Genomic DNA, 18,137 nt, shown 5'->3' with positions numbered 1-18,137 from the left:
TTAGATTAAAAAAACCAAACAATTTTTTAGAATCGAGTATTTGTCCTAGTGATATGAGTAATTGAGAATAGAAGGGGAGAATGTGTCAAAGAAAACAAAAAAAATCAAATAGCTAATGATGGCAGACAGATTAGCAGGGATGGCAGTTACATTACTTGGAGAACAAAAGAGTACATAAGAGAATCAGCTCAGTTACTACTCCGTAGTAACTTCCTCTGTAACACCAAGCACCTGCATGTCCTCCCAGCACATCCATAAACCTCCTCTTTGGCCTCCCTCTTCTCCTCCTGCCTGGTGGTTCCATCCTCAGCATCCTTCTCCCTATATACCCCAGGTCCCCCCCTGTGCACATTACTCCAGGAGCCAGTCATCAATTTTGACCTGATTGGTACCACTGAAGGTGACCAAACGACACTTAGAATCCAGCCTCAGTGTACCATGGCCTACACAAAAATGTATGATATCACAGTGTGTAGCTGTAGCCAGATAGGTGTCAATGAAGAATTACACAGAGGTCAAAATGTAAAAATGCTCCAATCATATTGAAAACTATCACATTATTTGATAACGATTCCAAAAAGGTATAGTTTGGACGATCTGTAACAGAATGTTCTGGAGTTATGGGATCAAAACAGCAAACATGGTGACAAAGCTCAGTTTCAGTTTGTACAGGGGCCAAAAGTTAAAGCTGCTCCAATTTCAGTAAAAAATGATGCAAATTATTGGTTGAAATAAAAGGATTAATAAAGGGAATATTTTTGACTATGCTGAATGTTTGGTCTTCAAAGTAAAGGTCAAACAAGGTCAACATCCACTGAGGTCACATACAGTTGGGTGGACTGAATGTAAATCAACAGTCTTGTCCAAGGACAGAGACAGCATGAGGCTTAGAACCCAGGTGCACAACTTTAAGATTCTAAGTAAATGCAAAAAAATGCCCAGTTGTCTCAGTTTAAAATCATCTTTGTTATTATGATGCAGTCATATTTTTTGATGAAAAATTTGTTAATGATAGTTAATGTCTATTAAAATTCTTCTGTCCACTCTACACAATTAAAATGTCACCGAGTGTGCGAATCACAACTCTTGCAGCACGGAAGATAAAACGGCTAAACAGCAAGTTTATTTTGATTAGGATCAGTAACACAGATCATGTCCTGAAGGCGAGATGAGGGGGAGAAATTGTAACCAAATCCCCTGACTAAAACGTGGCCATGGTTTGTGGCTTATGAGCAGGACAAATGGTATGTTGTACCAATGAATCAGGGGGGGGGGAAGAATAAATACTCATTCAAAAGAGAGCAGCAGTCATTCCCATGGCAACAACAGGGAGGATACTCAATGCATCCACCTCTCCCATTTCAAAATTCTTTAAGTCAGTCTTTTTTAAAATTCCTTTTTAATTTTTTGGTTGAAATGACAAACAAAAGGCACAATTTTTTTTTCTTCAACTCAGTCTCATCTTTAATATGCACAAGAGTTGAAAGCATCAATGAGCCACCTTAAAGAGATTTCAATCTAAAATTTTATAAAAAGATATAAACAATCAGAGGCCAAAACGCTGTCTGTTGCTTTTCTTCTATCATTTTATTTAAAACAACTTTTCATTAGCAAGTAAAAATCTTGCAAATATAAGCTTGTATCCAATTCCGATACAAGGCAACAAAATTGTAAATCTTTAAAGTGGCTCGGTCTAAGTCTGCTAGTTTATCACTGTACACCCTCAAAATGGTTTTTGTTCATCCATAATAAACAGCACCCCCCCCCCACCTCCCAAAAAGAAGAAACATACCCTGGGCCACTTGAAATATCCCCACCCAATATTTCACATCCCACAGGGTGACCCACTGCACTGACCCCCTTTCAGTAGTTAGCAGCCAAACAGAGGATCAGTAAGTCTACAAGACCAGGACTGGGCTCCAAGTTTCAAACATCACAAGCCCAGTCCCACAACTGGGACGGTACATTTTACACAGTCCGTCACTACTACAAACAAAAGCGCTGCTTCTGATTTATCAGCTGTCATTACATGTTAAAAATTAAAAATGAAATATTGCTTAAAAAAAACAAAAACAAAAAACCTCCCCAGCTTTCTGACAGTGTCCATCCAACAACTGTCAGCTGCAGCAACTCTGTACAGGCTTTATGTAAATACATTTATATCATCCATTAGACGGTAAAGAGACACACATCACATTTTGTACAGTTACTCAAATCTGTGGCGACATGTGATCTCTGTGCTGTGAAGGCTGGGAGACCTGCAGGCTGCGCCGGTCTGGTCTTCGGAGAGTGGTAGTCCTGACGATGGCATGCCTGTCAAGACGTGTGCATTAAGACTGCAGAAAACATGGGTGGTGGTGGGGGGAGATACTGAAACCTAAAATGTTTGAATCCAAAATAATAGGTCAATATTTTTCTTCTCCAGTAACACCTCTCGAGTTTCACATTACAGAAGAGTCCCGAGTGGAGACCTTTGGATCAGAGGACATGGCAGATCTCGTGCTGCTCCAAAAGTCTTTGGGGGGGAAGCAACAGCTGACGTGTTCCTTTCAAGTTGCTGCACTTTCACCTGTGGGTGCCTCCTCCCATGACAGATATTCACACTTAAAAATAAAAAACTTCCCGCTCTGCTTAGTCAGCAGCAGGTCTTAATTACAGTTTCTGTAATCAAGAAAAAAAAAAGTTACGTTTTCTTCACATTTTTGATGATTTCCTTTAAAGTTTGATATGTCAACAAAGGTTGCGTAAGAAAAGTGACGTCATGGAGCCTAACATCTCATCAGTCAGTTTGCCATGAATCCTTTTTGCCTTGGAGCCCTTACAGCCCCTCCCACCCGTCCCTGAGCACCCCTGGGAGGGCGGTGGGGGTCTGTGGTTAGTCTTGGCTTCGCTCTGGGCTTAACTCATTAAATTGGGTGAGTGCGATCTCTGGGTGCCTGGTTATCAGGAGGCTGTTTGTATGTGCTCATGTACATACGTGTGGGTGAGTTTAAACACCAATCAACAATCCAGGAGAGGGAAAGCACAAAAATTAAGCACAAAGAAAACAGCAGTATTTCTGCCCCATAAGTGATATGATGCATCGAACAGAAGTATGCACACAAATTCTAAGTGTCAAACAGTGCGTATGGTTCGTGACTGAAAAATGTGCTTGTGTGTTCGTCTTTGTGAAGACCGAAGTTTGGCAATTAAACCTTACTGGGAAGGCCCATCTTCCTTCTGCTTTGAACTGTGAGAGATTCAGAAGCACTGGTAAAGGAATTGCTGGCAAATCCTCCTGATGCAGGTTGCCAGACGGTGAAAACAAGTGAGCGGGACTCCAGTGTAGGGTGGCTGAGTTCTGCGAAGGATGACCATTTCCAAAGCACCCCAATGACCAGACATGGGAGTGGCAAAATCCTTCAACAGCACGTTTCCATGGTGAAATGATGCTAATTAAATCCTTCAGTACCAAGTTGCCAGGTTGGAGTAGTGATGGGTGAGTGTCTGGGGTGATTACAGAGTACCCGTGCAGCTGGTTGAACCAAAAGGATCCTGTCTCTAGAAATCAAATTCCTTTGTTTGCATGCTGGAAGCTGGATCAAAACTGAAGGTTCCTCCTTGAGCAGTTTCAGGAATCAAGCTGGGATCCTCATCAATCTGGAGAAAAAAAAATTAAAAACCAGATATCAGTGCACCTGTGGGGTGGGGAGGGAGGCATTGTCAATTAGTGACTGTAGACTTACATCATCTCCTGAAAAGTACTGATCAATAATCTCAAATGCCAGTTTGTAGATGTCTTCATTTTCATGGTGCTGGAGGTTCTCTATCTTCTCCAAACCTGAAGAACCACAAAAAAAGTTTTCACATGCACACAGTTCTTCTGGCAAGTTTCACCACGGACACCCTGTCTGACGCAACTCTAAATGTATAACTTTTCTGTCATGAACAAAATCTTTGTCAAGAAATGCTGGGAAAACCGGCTCTTATTTCTTATAAAACAATATTCAAGTACACCTTTCAAAGCAGTGGGACGCGGAGTAGTATCATCCCTGCATCAGGTCCTGCACCACCCTTGGGGGCTGTGATGCGTTTTTAGGATGCTGTTGCACAGGGAACTCTTACACACCCACACCGTTCAACCCACAGCTACTGGGAAACAAACCTAAGTAACCTAGACAAATACCATATCACACACTGGCCAAACAAAAGATATGTTGCATGTTGGTGAACTTGCCGTTCAACATCAAAGTATTTGCAATTTTAAGTCTATATGTGCACGTGGTCACGACTGATGGTTGGTGACGTACTTTATTGCTAATTAAACGTCTTGCTCTGCAAGTCAGCGGGTGATGTCAGTCCCAGCAAAACAGCACGATGACGAACAGACCGCGTGAAACAAATGTTGCAACATCAGATCATGAAATTACTGAGTGTTCATATGAAAGTGATGGCTCAGCACTCATTCAGATCAGATGGACCTGCGAGAAGACACACCGTTTTAACCCAGATGTCCGTACGAGTCGAAACACCACCACTGCTACCATGCTGTGTTTACAGGCTGCCTGATTCTAAACGCATTTCTTACTTTGGAATAAATCAGGAATACCTTATTTTTAGGAGCTTCAGGATTTTCTACTACACGTGTTACGCGAGCGTCACCTGGTTCAGTGCTCCGTACAGAGGGAAGACAGACGCTTCGCTCTCAACTCCTTTAATTTTTGAAGAGAATGTCAGTCAGATCTGTACAGTGTTGGCTGTCTGTACTGGAAGATGTACTGTTAACTTGGTTATAACTGCTAATGCACACGTGAAACTCTCCACAATACTGTTTTAACCCGGCTGTGTGAACACGTAGCTGAAACTCCACTATGACACTGTTCTTATAGACTGCCTGAACACACAGATATATTTGAGACTTTTCACAGTTGCTGCATTGATGACAACACTTGTGCATGTGCACAAAACTGTCTCTCTCACAAACATTGTTTTTAATAGCCTGCACTTACGACTACTCGATATGGACCCACAGCACATCTTCACACCGTGGAGAGTGGCTGCTGAAGTTTCAGACATCGAAAATAACAGCTATCGATTTAAAAACAAGTCATGACAACATGACGCTTATGAAAACTTTGCAATTAATCCACAGCTCTGCTAATGTTATGGGTCTGCCGCACCTTGACGATTTAGCCAGTGTATGCCAACTTGTGAAAAATCTGGTGAATGCGCTGGCTGCGTCGACTAAGTTGTGCAGCTGTCACACCATGAAGATTCAGCCAGGGTGTGCAATTTCAAGTATGGCAAATTAAATCAGCTTACACCTTTGTTATTTGATAAAAAAAGAAAAGAAAAAAGTTTCACATTTCTCATCTTTCATGACTTATTTGCAAGAAAATGTCTGATGCAACAGTTTATTCCAACATAAAAGGCTCTGACACACAATTTGTTGTGAATTAAGAGACACGCAGGCTCCACGTATTATGATAACTCCAAGCTGTCGTAACATCTGGGGCTCACCCATGCCTGTCAGTCAAGTTTAGAGAAAGAGGTTCCTGGAAGTGTTACGCTGTGTCCCAAAACTGATCTCAAATGTATGATATCCTAAGCTACTGCTGCACATATCATTGGTGGACATTTTGGACATCCACAATGATACATCTGGTGGAGTCAGTCATGACAGTCACACTGGGTGATTTATTTAAATTAAAAATTAAATAAAACCCTCAGTAGTGAGATACAGACCTCCACACTCCTCAATGATCTCAGCAATGGTGCTAGCTTCATCTCCAGCCATGATGAGAATGTTTTTCAGACCATCCAGGACAACCTGCACCACCTGGGAGTCCTTCACTGACAAGAGATTACAGAAGGGAGGAATGACGTGCTGCTCCACCAGGAACTCCACCTGTAAGATCAAACACCCGCACACAAATACTCTGTTACAACACAGATGGTTCAGTGTTTGAGATCTTATCGTGACATCATTTGCAGTCATCTTCATAACTACACAAAACAACAAGAAAGTTCTGCCCTCTGAAGAAATGCAACAGTGAGAGAAACTTAAATTATAGACAATTGTTGACATTCAAAACAGGAATTCATCACGTCTTCCATTATGCACCTCATAAGGCCTGAAGCTAATGATTACGATATTTTTCTCCCCTTCATATGAAATACAGCTTCATTGCTGCTACACTGGAAATTAAGATTTTTTTTTTGCCTTGTTTGTTAGCAGGATGACACTGTACTCAAACCACAGATTAACTAAGTCAACATGACCCGTACTATCAGAATTTCCAGGAGCGGAAGCTTGGCGACAGGCTTCTGCCGTGGTGCTATCGTGTCATCACTGCGTCGCTAATCTCTGTACCGAATTGTGTATCAAAATTACAAGGCTAAATTATTGAGCAAAGTTAGCAGATGCTACATGTTAACACGTCACTGACTTCAAATTATTGTGTTCATAGCATCCAGCCACTGTACAGCTGACCACAAATTACAATGATCTGTTTTTGGAACAGTGTGAAGGATTTTATAAAACTGGATACAACGCAGCTTCAGATTTTTCCGTCCGTGCACACACAGCCCAGCTCACCTGGTCTTTCCTCCCACTGATGGTGAGGTTACTGATTGCCCACGCTGCCTCCTTCTGAGTGCCAAAATCACCCTGTGGAGAGACAGGCTGTCACCAACATGTACCCACAGCAGCAGCTCTCTGCCTCAGCACAGCACCAAGACGCACACCAGATCTAGACCACTTTCTCCACTGGCAATTAATTTATTGCGAGTTGTTTCACTGGCTGCAAAATTCTCCCCTGGAATTTGTTCCCATCCTATCACACAGACATGTTTACCTTGGCCATTTGGTGAATGATCATAGGAATCAGTCCAGCATCGATCACAGCTTGGACTTGTTGCTGGTTCCCGGCTGTAATGTTGGACAGGAACCAAACTGCTTCCTACGAATAGACAAAACACAAACTGAAGTTGGCAGTTACTATAAAAACGGAAGCGCACTCGCAGTAATGAAAGCATTGTGGTTTCAAAGAAGTACTGCAATAAGAATCCTCTCTTCAACAAGACTGTCTAAAATCCACCCACATTAAAAACATACATCTACTTAAGTAATGCTATGAGAATAACACCTTGTTGATCTTTTCTTTAGGGTGTGTTAGCAGGTTGGGAAAGTGAGAAAGGACATCACAGTTGAGGACAACCTGTGTCTGCTCGTCTGTCCCCGTCACAATGTTTCCAACTGCTCTCAGAGCTGCTGTCTGGATGATGGAAAAGCAAAGAACAAAACACTTCAAATGAAAGCGCTCAGTTCCCCAAGGGTGAAAATGAGAAACAGTCACTTTACTGACAGGCTGCAATTACTTGATAAGTTAACGTATTCATAGCTAATGTATTCCAGTATATTCTGTACATATATTCTAATTTTGAACAGCAATTTAAACACATTTGTATCATACATCGCTGTAGCAGGGGAAAAAAATATCTACAATCAATCATATTGTATTTGTGACATTAGTAGAACACTATTCCTGAAATTTCCAAATGTAAACCTCCAAAAATCAAATATGAGGGAGTTTTGTGAATTAGCATTATATATTAAGAGTAAGAAAGATCTTTTCAGACGTATAGGATTACAACTTAAAACATTATTCAAGAAAGACAACAAACTGGACATTCAATTAATCATAAACCAATCAACATTAGATTCTTGCAATTATCCCAGCCACAGAGTGCAAACAGGGACATTAAAATAGATTCTCTTCATACTTCTGTCCATCTTTGTCCTGCAAATGAGCATTTTTGAGAAACACTATGGCCAAAATCTTCATATAGGCCTTATAGAGCAGCTCTCCCTGCTAATGCCAATAGCTCTGACTCTCCGGAATGTGCTTCACAATACATACATTTTAATATCAGACCCAACTACAGTATCCTTTATTCTGAAAGCATAACTGACACTGAAGCTAACAATTTACAGGCATAAGCTAAAACTTTAACAGATTTTATCAGGATGATTTTTTTTTAAAATCAATGGCCAAAATACATTTTATCAAATCACCCTTGACATAGTACATTTAACATGCACTACTAAATGAAGCTGAATTAAAAGGTATTTGAAATGTTACACAATTAACAAGGTTGCATAGTGCTTCAATGATTCCTAACTTATGACAAAGGAATACTATAGATAGCATGGTCTCATTTGATATTTCTAACATGTTATTTGTGCTCTTTTTTCAATATACAGACGCAAGTCCTATATCAGCCCTTGAGGTCCACTGGTGCCAGTGCTGATTCCCGGATTCTGTAACATGAAGCATGAGTGTCTAACTCTGTCTCGGATGGGACGGCTACTCCATCGCAGGTTACCCCCCCCCCAGGCTGGACTGAGGCTGTGCAGATTAGGCATCTATCCAATAACACAGACATGTAGCATAACTGGGGATCATGTCCATGTCTACATATTGGTAGCCCAACTCCTACACTACGAGGAGTATTAGAAAAGTATCCGACCTTATTTAAAAAAAAACCAAAAAAAAAAAACATATGGATTTGAATCACGTGCATGCGTGAGCCAACCTTGAACCTTCATGAGCATGCGTGATTTTTTTCACGCCTGTCAGTTGCATCATTCGCCTGTGAGCAGGCTTTGAGTGAGGAGTGGTCCACCCCCTCGGCGGATTTTCATTGTCAGGGAAATGGCTGAGAGACTGCTGCTTTGCTTGATCAAATTTTTTTTAGAAACTGAGGCACATCCATGTGGACACCATTTGAGAAATTCAGGTGGTTTTTGGTGAAAATTTTATGGGCTTCAAAGACATTAAGGGATGTTACTGTCGCTTAAGGACGGCCACAGCAGCTGTGGGGCACGCTGCGCTCCAGCTGCCATCGACAGGCTGAACGACCATTTCATTTCTAAACGGATGGCTCTGTGGATCCGTGACCATCGTGTGCACTTTCTCTGGTTATCACAAGAGCTGGACATCACCCATTTTCCTGCAGATTTCACTTTTAACAAGAGATTTTGTCATGGAAAGCCGAGCGGACGCTTCGCGCGTCATGATGGATTCGCTGCTGGACCGACACAAACCACCTCCATTTTGGTCTCACAGGACGGCTTTGAGATGGCATTCAGACAGCTGTCGGTGGTTTTTCAGTCGAGTGATTATCCAAGAAATTGTGGATGAGCCTGGACATGTTCTGTGACGCTTCATCACGGTGTTGCTTTGCGCGTCGCACATCTGTCTCAATTTGCCGAAAAAGTGCTGATGTCCACGTCTTTTCACAATTCCTGTGCTAGTCCAGACGACGTCCCGGATAAAACACAGCGTCCAGTTTGGAAATGAACGGCACATTCCACTGTTATGAGGAGTTTTTGTCATGGAAAGGAGCGGAGGAAAGAACACCTCCGTTTCAGAGTGCCAGAAGGACAAGCTGGGACATGCCTTTCAGTGCTTACCAGTCGAGTGAGTATCAGAGAAAATTGTGGAGAGGTGGACATGTCCCAGCTTGTCCTTCTGGCACTCCGAAACGGAGATGTTCTTTGTCTCGCTTGCTGTCGTGACGCGCGAAGCGTCCGCTCATTTCCATGACAAAATCTCCTCGTAACAGTGGAATGTGCCGTTCATTTCCAAACTGGACGCTGTGTTTTATCCGGGAGGTTGTCTGGACTAGCACAGGAATTGTGAAAAGACGTGGACATCAGCACTTTTTCGGCAAATTGAGACAGACGCGCAAAGCAACGCCGTGATGAAGCGTCACAGAACATGTTCTGGCATGTCCAGGCACATCCACAATTTCTTGGGTAATCACTCGACTGAAAAACCACTGACAGCTGTCTGAATGCCATCTCAAAGCCGACCTGTGAGACCAAAACAGAAGTGGTTTTGTGTCGGTCCAGCAGCGAATCCATCATGACGCGCGAAGTGTCCGCTCGGCTTTCCACGACAAAATCTCTTGTTAAAAGTGAAATCTGCAGGAAAATGGGTGATGTCCAGCTCTTGTGATAACCAGAGAAAGTGCACACGATGGTCACGGATCCACAGAGCCATTCGTTTAGAAATGAAATGGTCGTTCAGCCTGTCGATGGCAGCTGGAGCGCGGCGCACCCCACAGCTGCTGTGGGCCATCCTTAAAGGGACAGTAACATCCCTTAATGTCTTTGAAGCCCACAAAATTTTCACCAAAAACCACCTGAATTTCTCGAATGGTGTCCACATAGATGTGCCTCACAGTTTAAAAAAAAAAAAAAAATTGATCAAGCAAAGCAGCAGTCTCTCAGCCATTTCCCTGACAATGAAAATCCGCCGAGGGGGTGGACCACTCCTCACTCAAAGCCTGCTCACAGGCGAATGATGCAACCGACAGGCGTGAAAAAAATCACGGATGCGCATGAGGTTCAAGGCTGGCTCATGCAAGCACACGTGATTCAAATCCATATGTTTTTTTTTTTAAATAAGGTGAATACTTTTCTAATAGACCTCGTACATGATGTGTTTTAGTGCCAACATTTTCTCTCTCTCTTATTTATTTATTTTTAAATCATGCACAACATTTTTGCAGAGTACTGATTCATAAAGCCATCTGAAAAGTCTGACCTGAACTTTCACCTCCTGGTGGCTGAGGAGAGGCACAAGAAATGGAACGACACCTGAATCAATGACCATCTGGATCTGCTCGTTACCACCATCCGTCAGATAGGACAGGGCCCACACTGTGTCGACTAGGATCTAAACCAAGAACCACAAAAAGCTGGTAACACTAACATGGAACAATGATGCTTCTGCTGTTTACAAAGACAATTCCAACAGCACAGTTATTGTGTGTGTAACATAAATATGTGCAAAAGGAAAATGACTGCAAGTAAGCTATAGCTGTTATACTTACATTTATATCCGTGTGGTATATTAGCACACAAAGGGCCGGCAAAATCTGTGGAAAAGGAAAAGTAGATGGTAAGTGGGCTGGATGTAGGCAGAGGGGAAAAAAAAAACAAAACAAAAAAACAGCAAGGATAAAGGAGAAAAAACAGGGCAGAATGGACAAATCTGTTGTAATCACACTTCCAATGTCCCCAAATAGCTTTTGAGTTAAGAATTTCCCAGGGTGATGAGGCTAATTTAGCTCTTAAAGAAGCACTGCAACAATCCTACATGACTCAGCAGAAATTGAATTCCATTCTAAATAGGGCTGCAGCTACCAATTATTTTAGTAATCAAGTATTCTGGTGATTAATCGAGTAATTGGCAAAAAAAGTACTTTTGTGTTTTTAAACAACATCAATAGCCCAGGGCTCTCACTAAAGGGGCTTTCACATTGGCGTATTCGTAGAGATGCTCATTGCAGCGTTGCGTTTCATTTAAACACGCGCGTACTCAGCCTTTAACAGTGTTCGTTCATACTTGCAGCTGCGTGTGTTCGCGTTTTAATGTGTGCACAGTCGCGTGTGCCATGCTGCACTACTGCATGGTGTTGTGCGGCTTAAAAATAGTCATGTAACATTATTATTATTATTTTTAGCGAGTGTGCGTTTATTTTAGAGTCACAGCTCTTTTCAGCTTTGATCAGACTGATCGATCAGGGCGTTTGATGAGCGCACCGACATGCAGCGAGTGCGCGTTTATTTTAAAGAGTCACAGCTCTGATCAGACACACAGAGAGAGAGAGACAGAGAGAGAGAGAGAGAGAGAGAGAGAGAGAGAGAGATTATGAAACGATGCGATACAGTGAAACAGTCCTCATATAATGAGTCCACTATGATAAAGTAAAGCAATGATGTTGCAGTTTTTATAGCTCCTGAAGAACAACAGGGAGATGTGAAGTGGCGTACAGTACCGTGTTGAAGCGTGGGCAGGCTCACAATATCAGACAGTAGCACGGCGCTGGGTGTACTCGCGTGAAGGCTCCATGCTGTGCTGTATGCCGAAGAAAATTAAACCGGTTTAATTTCTTCCATCCTACGCACGTAGCCCTCAACATACTGCTGCGTATTGAGAAAAAACTCCACATGAAGTGGGCGGAGAACTGCTCATTACAGCATAGATGATACGCTGTAATGAGCAGCTCTACGAATCGCCACTGTGAAAGCCCTTAAGCAATGGCACAATGTCGCTGTGCCAAAGTGTTGACATTTTGCTGAAATGGCGATGGGATGTGGCTTTGTTTTGTTTTCTCCAAGTTGTAAAATGTAACCATTTTTAGTTTGTTGGCTTTTTGTTTGTTGGTTTATATAAAGGTTGGTGAATTGGGTCACTGTAATTTTTTATCCCTCTTTCTTTGCAATTCAACAGATGCATTTTCAGCTGGAGGTGAACATGCAAGCCTTGCAGTCAGTTTTTTAAATTATTTTATTTAAGTTACTGTTTGTGAAGCGTTCTGTGTTGCTTCCCCCCCCCAAAAAAGAAAATTAAAATGCGAAACACAGAAGACAGACTGGACTTCTGCTGTTTGTCAGTGTAGCTGGGGACGGAGCTGTGACCGCAGAGAGACAGCAGCCGGCCGCCAGTTCAGTAGTCACTCCCCACGTCAAGCAGACCGTGTGTTTCGCTTTAAATGCACAGTAAGTCTATTTCAGATGATCAGAGTGGACCGTCTTCTCTTTAAAGGCTTTATTTTACTCTGTGTCACGTTGGAAAGTTGTAGCTATCATTGCTAATTTGATAGCTGTTATTCTCTAGTCGTCTTCTGTTTTTTTTTTTTTTTTCCTGGGGACATTGCAGCACCACACAGGCCTGGCACATGTACTGCAACGTTTAATGAAGCTTCAAGGCACAGAATTGCCTCAAACATTTGTTGTAACCGAATTATCGAGTTACTTGATTAATCCTTTCAGCCCTTATTCTAAATGACCAATGGCATACAAAAATGCTGTTTGTACCTCCTGCACAGTCTCCATGGGCGGTGGCGGGTCCTTGTTGCGACAGAGGTTAACAATGACCCAAGTGACCGTTGCGGAGAAAAGTGATGGGGATTGAGGGGTTGATGAAAGAAAGAAGCGGCTTGACCACACCGAGAGAGATTACATAATCCCTGCACTGTGGACCATCACCTGGTTATGCAGGAAGCAGAAGTTAATACAACTCTCAGATGCAGTATCACACAAGCCAATGAGAAGTTACTCACCGATAATGTTTCCCAGAGCCCAGACAGCCTGTTCACAGACGTTATGATGGGGAGAGTGCAGCAGTCGCAGGAAGAGAGGCACTGCATCTGGATACATACAAGTCTACAAGTTAGCAAATTGCCCAGTCATATTCAAAAGCAACTTACTAAGAACAGTAATATATGGTATACTTCATAATACAGCTGTCAAGTTAAATTTCTGTACCAAGTACAGGCACCTTGGAGATGGAGGACACACTTCTCATAGTAAAATTATGTCTTATAACCAAGCATGAGATTTTTGAGACATACAATCAAAATTTTTAGCTCATCTTTGGTTTTGCACCCATCTTTATTAAAACACTGGGGGTACCTGACAATTAATAACGGCACTGAACGCTGTACAACCGTATGTTGTACCATGCTGTTGTAATAATGGTATTACACGTTTAAAATGTTAAACCTGTGCTTCAGTGAGTGATACTATGCTGTTGTGAACTCCAATCCTTTCAGGCAGCTGTTACTTAGGCTGTGTCCCCCAAGTGGAGGGAAGCTAAGAGCGATTGCCACTGTTGAATAAAACCCTTTAGCTTGCACTATTGTGTAGAACTTTAGCTCAGTGATTAATGTGTGTACTCTCAGCAGGGCAGAATCTGAATAAAAAACACTTCACTTATTAAAATTGCTTCAGCTCTCGACTACTTTATAGAGTGTCAACTCAAATGCTATTTTCAGGTCACACCTAATACAATATGCATTATTGTACGGGTTCCTAATAAAATGTCCTTTCATATTGTGTTTTTATAAAATTAACAGAAAAACAGTATGAATACCTTAAAAGTCTGACAATTTAACATTGTGGAATCATGGTGAGACACACAACTGCAATGTCCTTAAGGAAAAGTCCACAAAATTTCATGAAGAAAGGATAAGCAGTACTTGGTTGTGTGAAATACAAGAATTACATCCTCAGAAAGCACAGTTACATTCTGTCTGGAGAACACTGAAAATGTTGAATACTGAAAATCTGAGAAAATGGGGCAAATGGGGAAAAAAAAGTGTTAACTTTAACAGTTCTAAAATGTAGTAGTGGCATTAAAATGTATTTTTTTTTTCTAATGTTTATATAATCTAAATAAAGTTATTGGTTTAACCCTTTTTTTCCACTTTTGAGTGGATTTACACAGTAAGGGTCAAACTGACTTGCTACATAATCAACGCCATTTTTGTCTTTTTCCTCTAACCACTGCCATCTAACTTGTTCATCACACTGTTGTCACAAGGCAGGCCATCCCCTCTTCAAAAGTGTGAAATCTGCCATTATCTTTTGGATTTTTTCATCCCAGAACTTCAGAAAGCCTGTATACAGAAGACCCATAAAACGCAGATTTAGCAGGCTAGACTTTGCATCATTTTCATTGGCTGTCTGACGAAGGGCAGGTTGCCCAAAACATTATGTCTTATTAAATAAAGCTTTTTTTTGTATTAGAGCGCTGTGGTTGTGCGGATCATTCAGTTTCTACCTTTGGTATAATTTTTCTTGGTCCAGCACGCCTTTTTATGCATTTTGGATGTGCGTGTCTTCTCTGCATTTCTTAGAGTTTGCATTGAGACAATTTGAAGTTTTGTGAAACAAGATCAAAGACTTACCATGTTGTTAGCTTTTCTGAATAAATGACGATTCAAAAAAAAGTTGGGTCGCTCGTTTGGGTCAAACCAGCTTAATTTTTTTGATGAACTTCAAATCATCTCGCACAGCAGGACAATGTTTCATCCATTTGTCTTACAATTTCAGCGCAGTGCGCAGCTCACGGTAAAATCAGAATGTCATCTCTCTTTCGCTGCTTTGTGGACATGCAGCGGCACGTAACATTAATCCTTCAGTCTTGGATCATGATGTGAAAATGTCAAAGTTAATATCCACTGTGGCGTCTCAGAGATGTTTTTACAAACACAAACTTCATGAAGACAGATTACGTGAAACAATTCTGAGTATAATGGCGGCTTGCAAAACATTACCGCCACCAACTGTTTGGGAATGAACTGAATGAATGGATTCTGACGTATGTTATCAAAAATAACCCGGAAATGTTCACCACGAGTAAAAATCCGGTTTCCCGAAAATTTCTGGCAAACTTTCATCACTGAAAACACTGTTGATGTTTTACTTTTTCTACATTCTGATTAAGCTACAAACCAGATGACAGATGGACCGAGTCTCCCCAGACATCAGTGCTCTGTGTTTGACATAAAAAAAAAGTTTGTTTTGTTTTTGCTTCAAGAAGACTATTCACCGCTTTATCGATATTGTTTATTAGCATTTTAATTTCTGTGCTAGTACACAGTATTGCACAACTGTATCACCAATAAACAGAATGTTAACTGTAGTGAATTCATCAAGAAACATGGAGCTGTAGACATGACTGTGCATTACTGAGTGTAGGAAAATAACTCCAATAAATGTGTTCACAACCAGTTCGTACATAATTGCACATGTAACATGGGGTTTGGGGGGGTAGAGTTAACTTACTGGATTTAACCACAGCCTGAGTCTGTGCTGAAGTCCCAGAGGCAATGTTGGTCAGGGCCCAAGCTGCCTCAAACTGGAGAGAAGGGCTAGAGGAGATAGAAAACTTAACATTTAAACAGGTTAAATGGAATAAAGCAAACAGTTTTAATTCATGTAGTGGGAATGGGGGAGGAATGACTACAACACATGATAAATGTTGCTGGGTTTTCTACGACATTCTTACTGTGACACACCAAGCAGCTGTACACAGCATTTGTCAGTTTGTGCTTCTAAAGTGGTGAAAAGCATTTGCCTCATTCTTTGAATTACATCATGAGTTTTCCAATCAATGAATTTTCTTATGAAAGGCTTTTTTTAAACATATGAAAGAAAAAGAGAGAAAAAAAAAAACTTGCACGTGTGGTGATCAAGATATAGACAACTCAGTTGGTTGGACATAACTGCCTGGAACACTGCAGCTGTTCATGAAAGGAACGTGGAGAAAATGTGAGTTCTATTTTATGGCAAGCCCAAAAATTTCAAAGTCACAGTAGCAAATAATCTTACAAAATTTTGGCAACACACCAAAACACTCGACCTAGTTAAGATAATACAGGTGACAATCTTTGATTCAGAGTTTAAACACAAGGGAATAAAATAGCCTTTTTGAATACTGGAGGTATTCAGCCAAAATATAAAGTAAACTAGTGTGTTTCCCGGGGGGATCCACAAACTCTAGATTGGGTAGTGTAAATAAATAGGTAGCTGACATTTTGCAAGGGTGATAATAAATTAAGCAAAGGTTGCATAATGAGTTGGAATGGTGTGTGAGTCCAGAATGTTTTTAGAAATTTAAACCTCAACAGTTTTTAGAAGAACTAAATCCTTTTATTTCTTATTAATTATGTAATTTTTTATGCTGATTTACTGTCTTAATGTATTTATAAATTGTTTAGGTTCTTGTTATCATATACACACTATTATCATCATTATTTTATTATTACTTTTATTTTGTCATTTGATTTTAACTGGACCACAATGGAAATAAGGGTTTTCACTTTGTATCCACGTATTTTTAACGGTATTTACAATTAAATTATGTTCTTACATTGAACTTACTAAATAAAACCATGCAAGCAACCACTCACGCTTTTAATATAAAGATGATTTACCGCACCCTGCTGGAATGGCGTACAAGTCTAGAATGTAGTTAGCAACGTCCACTGTTGTTAGCTATTATACATAGCTTCTCCAAAATATTAGTCCTATCAATGTTTCCGTTTTGGTGGCCTTCAATCTGACCCAAATACATAAGCATACCAAAGGGCAAATGTCAGTTCTCCCCCAGTCTCTCTGTGATCAAAGTTATATGCACGCTTGCATGCACAGAGAGCTTTTTGTCTTTTCCGCATTCTGCCCCAAGCAGGTGCTTCTAATTTTAAACATACAAAAACAGAGATGGTGGCAGAAGAGGAATGCAATACACTCAGTCTAAGTACCAGCAACATGACACTTAACTAAATTGACTAAACCGGTGGTGTCAAAAGTATTCCAGAAAGATCAGAGGTAGTGGGTAGTTCAATGTCAGCTGTGTAAAGGCCCAATGCTCGTTTGTGCTCAAGGAGACTGTGGAATATAGTACAGTGGTGTCCAAAGTATTCCAGAAAGGGCCAAGAGGGTGCAGCCACTGACTCCAGCAGGTGATTTCACTGATGAACTCATGCAATTTGCTTAAAGTGATGTTAATTAGTGAAATCACCTGCTGGAGTCAGTGGTTGGAAAGAAAACCTGCACCCTCTTGGCCCTTTCTGGAATACTTTGGACACCACTGAACTACACCAATTGAACTACAAAAACACAATAAGATCAATAACACTAACAACACTTTTAAACTAACATGAACCACAACATTTAAAACCTCAAAAACCCAAACTCTCATGGTGTATTGCAGCACAACATCTATTGTTCAATGGCTAGCTAACTCCATTTTCACAGCATTCATTCTTGACCCAAAATATATAAGCATACTAAACAGGAAATGTAAGCTCTCCCTGGTTTCTGCGTGATCAAAGCCATACACATGCGCGCGCACACACACACACACAAACTTGGCTATTACAATATAGATAACTGCCTCAAGACTAAATCAATGCTTCAGATCACAGTTACATTTAAAAGGGAGTGTGAAGCTGAAGCTTTGGAAGTGAATCAGTTCTGATCGATGAACACAAGAAGAGCGAATAAAATACCACTGTAATGTGTTCAGTGCAGAGTCTCTGCTTTCCACCCCGTCTGTTACCCACGCAGTATCAAGCATTTACAGAACAACCAAGAAAAGAGCTTTGCAACACAGATGCAAATCAAGCACGGATGAGATCCCCAATGTGGTTTTAGCTTAGATCCAGACAGTCACCAGAGGCCATTAATAGAAGGTTTGGAATGATGAATTACCATTCAGACTGTCCACACACAGGGAAATAATGATGGAACAATGTTGTAATTCTTTCATTAATGGGCCAACTGAAACCTC

General features: G+C 41.1%; 1 protein-coding gene across 1 annotated transcript in view; it reads right to left on the bottom strand.

Moving 5' to 3' along the window:
- Positions 1 to 1,437: 1,437 nt before the first annotated feature.
- The window catches only part of LOC117525333 (importin subunit alpha-4-like), a 30,074-nt gene continuing 13,374 nt past the window's right edge, over positions 1,438 to 18,137 (bottom strand). Inside the window, 12 exon segments of the mRNA XM_034187172.1 lie at positions 1,438 to 3,639; positions 3,726 to 3,820; positions 5,725 to 5,887; positions 6,578 to 6,649; positions 6,837 to 6,941; positions 7,128 to 7,256; positions 10,596 to 10,727; positions 10,885 to 10,929; positions 12,875 to 12,943; positions 12,945 to 13,045; positions 13,120 to 13,206; positions 15,629 to 15,836. Of these exon segments, the coding sequence (XP_034043063.1) occupies positions 3,541 to 3,639; positions 3,726 to 3,820; positions 5,725 to 5,887; positions 6,578 to 6,649; positions 6,837 to 6,941; positions 7,128 to 7,256; positions 10,596 to 10,727; positions 10,885 to 10,929; positions 12,875 to 12,943; positions 12,945 to 13,045; positions 13,120 to 13,206; positions 15,629 to 15,836 (1,305 nt within the window). The 3' untranslated portion in view covers positions 1,438 to 3,540.

Source organism: Thalassophryne amazonica, chromosome 14 (assembly GCF_902500255.1).
Source record: "Thalassophryne amazonica chromosome 14, fThaAma1.1, whole genome shotgun sequence".
NCBI lineage: Eukaryota > Metazoa > Chordata > Actinopteri > Batrachoidiformes > Batrachoididae > Thalassophryne > Thalassophryne amazonica.
Note: the sequence above shows the minus strand (reverse complement) of the source record. Positions and strands in the feature narration are given on the sequence as shown.